Consider the following 7,235-nt stretch of genomic DNA (forward strand, 5'->3'; position numbering starts at 1 on the left):
AAGGCACTCTTCAAAACACAGCCTTGATATATCCAAAGTTTTGCATGGGCAGATGGAAAGTCTTTGTCTCTCCATCTGTAGGCTCAAGGCTTAGCAGATAAATCTATGATCAATCGGTGCCTCTGTGCACTCACTGCCTACTGTGTCAAACCTTTCATAACTCTGTGTTTCAGTGGGAATACTGCTGGCTGCTTAAAACTTTAAGCAGATCAATTAAGGCTACATTAAAGCATATTTGGCAAGTACTTGAGTTACATGCAATAACAATTGTTCTATTCTAAAAAGTGATCGAGTAAAAATAGCATCTTCTTACTCATGTGCCCTGTTCTGTGCGCATCATAGTCATATGCTAGCTTTTGCTATTCAGAGACAAAAAGCAGGCACAGGAGTACCCACCCAAGCTCTAACAATCCTTACAAAACTTTCATGCATCAAATACTGGCAACCTTGCAAGCTCCATTTTATGTATTCATTCCACAGACTAGCTGCACAATGCTAAGAGGTAAGTCCATACAATCCACCTACTAGTCCCACCATAAAATGCCACATTGTTGAAAAGGACAGACAAAAGTTCATCCATATAGCTTGAACATTAACAAACTCAGGTTGGACATAGCAGGGACCTTATAGAAAGGGTCCAAATATCTTTTCAGTCATTTCAGTAGTCACAAAGATTTATCGAGTATTTCTAGGGAAAACACCTTTGGACAGCAGCTCTCACTGGACTTGTTCCTTCCATCGCTGCCCATTTCTTTGTCAAAAGTAAATCAAACCTCCAATCACATCAAATTTTGCAGTCAGCATTTTCAATGAGAGTTCTATACACTTCCAGAGGCTACATTTCAATCCAGAGCAGTCAGACAGAATCCCTGAGGGTTTTTGCTTGCCTTTACTCACAACCTGCTTTATCTGGGTTGATCAGGGAGGAGATATTCACGCTAAAAACACTGAAGTCTTGCTCAGATTGAGATGCCTCCTCACACTAACCAAATGAGCAAGCTGGATCTGCACTGCAAAGCCCTTCTTGTATTTCAAGAAGCTTATACTTCATTAGCAGCTCTGCATATCCCTAGCAAACATGGAATTATTTTTAAAATATCTGACCTGAGCAGTTACCACCACTTCTACAATAGTAAAAAACAAAATTAAAAACAGCAAATAAAGATGGCTTTAATTTGTACTATAAAATTTAGGACTATTTTGACTACTTTGTCTGGCAGAAATTCCTTCCATAGTAATGAGTTTCTGTAATTCCTATGGATGGTCCATCTGCCTCATCAATCAGCTTCTAGTTTTAAGAAACTGTCTGGCTTTTGCCTACCAGAAGTACTTCTCCATATAGTCCTCTCTTCACCTAATGTAAATTTGCACAGTTCCCCCAACACATCACTTGGAACCAGCTGAAAATGCAGTCAAAGTTTCACATAAATACAATCTGCTGCTTATGTTGCAACCTAGTAAATACTGCTGGCAACCTGCTGAGCAAGTAAATTCAAGATTTTGCCCACTCTGTTCCTCAAACCTGTCTGTCTAATGGCCACCAAATCAGCAGCACTCACACAGAGCAAAGAAGCCCAGCAAATCAGTCAGGACCTTTTCTACTTCAGTACAGGTCACATGAATTTATCACAAACCTCCTGTAATGCTGAAATCCCAAAGTACTTAACTGAAGTAATATTAGTGTCTAGCTATCTGCTTCTGTTGGTCAGCATCAAAAAGCAGCATCAAGCAATTCCAAACACGCTGTGCCAAAAGGGAGGCCAGTATTGAGCTGGGGAGTGCACTGTAAACTGCTGCTGCTGCTGAGCCGTACCTGGAGCTCTGCACACAAAGCTCAGACAGACACAGGCAGCAAGGCTTGGCAGACAGACACACACCTGTACCTGCAGGTCCCTCCAGTGAGTAGCTTGTCTTTCTAGCCTCTTGTTATAATGACTGCTAATCATTAATCAATTAAACAAAAACCCAGCTTCTTACAAGATACGAATTTTACAATCAAGTCTTTGTTAAAGCAGTGGGACGTGCCCAACAGCTGGGCAGGGTAAGTGACAGCCCAGCAGCAAGGAGTGGACATTGAGCCAGGTCAAGAGGGCAGGAAGGGCAGAACAAAGGGGACACAGGTGTAGAAAGTGGATAGAGGCAGAAGGGGGACAAAGTGTTCAGAGGAAGAGCATCCATTTTAATTTTTAACCATGACTTGTCAGGCTTTTACCTTTTTAGAATTATTATTAGCAAGAAAACTTAAGGTAATGGCATTCCTGAGACAACTATCCCTGAACATCTCTAGCTAGACAATGGGGTAGTCATCCCATGGTATCGAGCCAATTACTACACTAACCCATGTGCTCTCTCCAGAAACAATTAAAAAATACAAAAAACTAAAGCCAAAAGAGAACACAGAAAAAGTATGTTTTCTGAGACAAGCTACTACACTTCACATTTATCTCTCTAACAAACTTTAGCTGTAAGATGGTATAAAGTCTTGTACAATGACAGAAATATATCAAGAAATCCAAATTAGTAACTCAGCACTTTCATATCTGGAATCAAACTAAACTCATAATTCGATTGAAGGTCAAAAAAAATCTTGAGTGTAGAGAGAAGAGTCCCCTTAGTTCTTTACAGAACAGAAACACTAAGCCCAGAATAAGAAATTCTCTTCTTCTATGGGTTGAGTTTGCCTTCTGAGACCCTCATCCCACCAGGATAGGTATGTAATTAAGTTTCTTCAGCTAAAAAACTTCCTTATCCTTTTTTTTATAGTTTTCCTACTGGAAAATATTTATTTTATGTATGGCAATATCCACTTACCATCTCTTATCCTACAGACTTTAGCAAATGCTGTAAACAGTTTCTTTTACACCTGCTCTTCAGGAGGCAGACTGCATGTCATCACTGTGCTAGACAGACCTTGGTGTCTCAGTCATGCAAGTTCAGCCTTTATAACAGCAACAAGATTTCATTACAAAAAGTAGACACAGTGACTGGAGAGCAAAATTATTTCTGAAGCATTTTCTCATTCTGTTTTAATAAAAGTACATTTGGTACAAGCAGCTCTTGAATTCACGCTAGCAACAGAGACTCATTGAAAAATGAACCTATTCAGTGAATAAATAAGGCCAGGTTACCACAAATCCTGTACAGGTATAGATGAACAGGAGAACACTGACACATAAGGGGACTAAGAGAACTATGCAATTAACTTAGAGCAAAATGGATCTTAGTGAACAATGTAATAAAGGTCAGTAAGTAACATGCATCACCTGCACACGAGAAAACAATTTAAGCAAGGGATTAACATACAAAATAGTTGGTCATTTCTTTTGCAAACTAGTAAGTCAATAAGAAGGCTTATGCAAGCATCTACAGAGATTCTCTTGAATAGTGAGGAAGTCTGGATTTCAGGATTCTGAGTTGCACAAAGTTGCATAAAAGAGGGTGCTACAACAGATAAGAATTGTATGAACGAAAAACAAAGAAAATCTATTGGTAGATAGAGAGGCAGAGACCTTAAAAAATTTTCTCTCACAAAGAAAAGAATTCACCATATATTACAACTGTCAGTCACCAACCAACTTAGGCAAACTCCAAACCAGGTACCACTGTTGTCCTAAGGATTGTGCAGAGAAAATGGAGATAAAAAAGAGTAATAACACACCTGGGTATGCAATGAGTCTGCATTAGTTCCACTGATCTTGGAAGAAACTTATCTTGCAGACACTGATTAGGAAGCTGGATAGTCATGCTTCACCACAAGCTACATTTCTGAGACTGCCTCTTCTCAAGTCCTAACTATACTACTGTTCAATTCTATACTCAGCCAACATTACATCAAAAAACGTTTTTAAATGCTAACGAGCCTATCCAGCACACAAAGAACAGCTCAGAGACAAACAGGTTAAGTCCTTATTATGGCATCAGAGATGCACTGTCCCACACATGCAGCACAGATCTCTGCCTTTGCCCTACTCATGAAAGCTGGTGTCTGCTGAACATGTGGCACAGAAATGGCTGCAATTTAGCTGTGGATCTGGGCTTTATTTCTTGTCCCATGAATGAGCCACAGTCAACAAAATGCAAAGGAAAATATCATTATTCATCCTCACTAGCATAACTAGTTTGAAATCTGGCAGTTGACTTCTGCTCTCAGTCCTGCCTTTCTCTCAACTGCCTGAAAGTTACCTCCTTTATTACTGTTCAAGGATATCCCTTCCCTCGTACACTTAACTGAAGAGTCTGGAAATGCCTTCTTTCCTTCCCCCAGTAAAATTCTTCACCTCCTACTGCTTGCTCATACCACTGTATCCTACTCACTCTAGTACCCCAGATGATTTGTGTAGCAACAAACCATCAGCCGAGAGCATGCAGAGGACAATCTGAGAGAAAGCTTCTATTGATGCACATTACAATTCTCTTTCTTTATGTTTATGAAATACCATTATTAAAAGTCTCTTTCTTGCTTTTACTAGGTTATTTGCAGAGAAGCAAATCAACTCAAGCAAAATCCCCTCTGGGGGAAGAAATTTTTTTTTTAAAAAAAGAGCCACAAAGACAGGGCAGAGGCGAGCAAATGAGTAGAGGAATGGGGGAAGTAATAACCTGAATGTTCACCTGAAGAACAGAGCTAGCACATCATATAGAGATGGATAGGGCTGCTCTAAAGACCACCTAAAACCCACACTGTCTTCCTCACACTCTTATTTCTGTCAATCACATAGTCCCTGCAAACATATTAGATCCTGTAATTGAATGCAGGGGTCACTTCAGCCCAAGTCCAGACCCCTGCACACCTCCTTGCTTCATCCAGGAGGAGCACAAACTAGGGTGAATTCTTTCTGTTTCAGGTAATCAAGGGGCTCTTTAATGCCAAGTTTCCCTTTGCTGCACACAGAACCTGCAACTATTCAGAACAACTGCCTCAATCTTTCTGTAGTCCTTTTGCAAGAGGGCACTTCTGGAGAGATAAGGATGATCCTTCGCAAAGGTGAGGGAACATAAAACCTACTCGAGGCAGAAGCCACTAAGGCTGACATCTGCAGATCTAATCTGCTTCAGGTTCTCCTGAATGTCTCTCTCAGACCATACTTCACCTCATTTAGAGAGGTCAGTACAGGTGTTTCCAACCCTACCTGCTGTGGAGAATCAGTATTTTCCAGATGGCATTTCTACAGTTGCAGCCTAATGACAGGCCCCTCCTTCCCCAAATCCCATTGACCAGACATGGCACACAGTTCCTCTTCCAGAGCAGTGTCAGTTCTTATAAACTAAGAAAAAGAAAGCGACATATCTTATGCATCATAACCCTGCTTGTTAACATTTTTATAGCTCAGTGCCTAATTCCCCATCTCCTCTCTGTTTCTGGATTGTCCTGACCAAATTTCCCTCTCAGCTACTAAATGCAAATCACATTCTTGTGGTGAGTAGAATTGTTCTGGACACACAGCAGATGAGCTAGACTTTGTCATAAAAGTCATCAAGCTGGGTCAGACTAGAAGTTTAGCCCTTTATGCCACTGCTTAAGGAACAGCCTGAGAGCAGGGTGTACATTAACTGATCCAGCCTTGGCACATTAGGAATGACTCCCAAGGTTAAAAGTGCACTTGGGGAACTCTTGTGTTATATGAAAAACTATTTCCTTTTTTAATTTAAAGCACAAAAGCCCACGGCTTCATTGTTCTGCCTTATGACCTAATTCCTTTTTCCACCTTCTCCACACCATTCATCAAGACCTAAGGATTCTCTCCATGGTCATCTCTTTTCCAAGCTAAAGAATGATAGTTATCTGTAACCTGCCTTCAGAGAACATACCATGTCTCTGACCAGCTGACTGTTTTTTCCGTATTTTTCCAGTCCTCTCCTTCTTTTAGGGCGTGGCAAGCAAAAGCTGCAGGGAGCATTCACAACACAAGAGTAATATGCAATCATACAGAAACAAAGTTTCTTGTTCAGAGCTCTCCTCATAGTTCTTGAGATCTTATTTCCTATTTTGACCAGCACCAACCAGACAGTTTCAGAAGACCTCAAAATTACTCCATTTTTTAGCTCTTTTGCCTTTGGCACCTTCCAGAACTACTCCCTCTACATTCCCTGCGTGTTTTGAGCAGATAATTGAAGGCTGAGCTGTTCAATTGTTAATCTGCAAGGGTAAATACCTGTATCCATTCAAAGGTAACAGCTTTCATGAGAAATATCCCACAACAGGATTGCTCAGTTTTAAACTCTGAGTATCTCTTGCTCACAGAAAGGAGCATTGCATTAGAGATCACACAGTCTGGACAAAAGTCAAGAGACAAAACAGGGCACAAGAAGGTAAAGCTGTCTCAGTCAGGACAACAGAGAAAATTGGCTCCAAAACCAGGCACAGTATCTCAACAGACCCACAAACTCAATACTGATTGAACTGAAAAGCAGCCTTTTAACAGCTCTACTACCGCTGCAAACTAGCTGTATTACTTTCAGAGACCAATGGGCAAAACTAAAACTTACAGTGCTCTACAGACACCGAGTTCTGCACCCACCAGCAAGCCTGCACAGAAGATGTTTTGGACAGAAACCTCTCCATGCTTACCAGCTCAACAACTAGCACCAGCCTGCAACTCTGACACCATCCAGCTGCAGTGCCTTGCTCTGAGCCTGTCCCTGCTGTTCTCCTGCCACAGCCCTTGTGACACAGCAATACTGGGAAGCACTAGAGACTGGCTCTGAGCAGCTTGTCCTGGCCTCACACTCAGCTGTAAACAAGAGGAACAAAGCTACACGACCTCCTTGGATGTTGCCTGCCATGCTTGGACATAACAGAAGAACAAAAAAAATCCCTCCAAAAACCCTCAAGAAAAGTTCTACTTTATAGTTTCCACTTAAGCAGTAAACATGAGTTCTTACAATGTCACTACAGGTTTTGTCAATACTTTCCAGTAGTACATTAGGAAATGCATCCAAAGTTTAACTCTTGTCATTTGCTCACTTGCATTCCCTTCTTGGTGGAGAAAGCACACAAACTTTCAAAGTATTACTCCTTCCATCTGCCTTCATATTACCACCACTGGAGAAGTTTTAACCTTATGATGGTATTCAATTGTACTGAACCCGTAAATTTATATTAATCAGTATCCTCCTCAAGCTTCTAAGTCTTCCAAGTACTTTAAAGGGCAAGGTCAGACACCTAAGGAACTGTATCTAAACTGGCTGATATGAAAGTACTTCTGAGTTTCCAGACATATTCTTATCCTACAACC

At 41.0% G+C, this 7,235-nt stretch overlaps 1 protein-coding gene across 1 annotated transcript in view; it reads right to left on the reverse strand.

Annotated features, from left to right (window-relative positions):
* The window catches only part of SAMD12 (sterile alpha motif domain containing 12), a 165,079-nt gene extending 158,517 nt beyond the window's left edge, over window positions 1–6,562 (reverse strand). The window contains exon 1 of the mRNA XM_005420723.2: window positions 6,487–6,562. Within this exon, the coding sequence (XP_005420780.1) occupies window positions 6,487–6,562 (76 nt within the window). The remainder of the gene's footprint in view (window positions 1–6,486) is intronic.
* Between the last annotated feature and the right edge of the window lie 673 nt (window positions 6,563–7,235).

This window comes from Geospiza fortis, unplaced genomic scaffold (genome assembly GCF_000277835.1).
Source record: "Geospiza fortis unplaced genomic scaffold, GeoFor_1.0 scaffold111, whole genome shotgun sequence".
Taxonomy (NCBI): Eukaryota; Metazoa; Chordata; class Aves; order Passeriformes; family Thraupidae; genus Geospiza; species Geospiza fortis.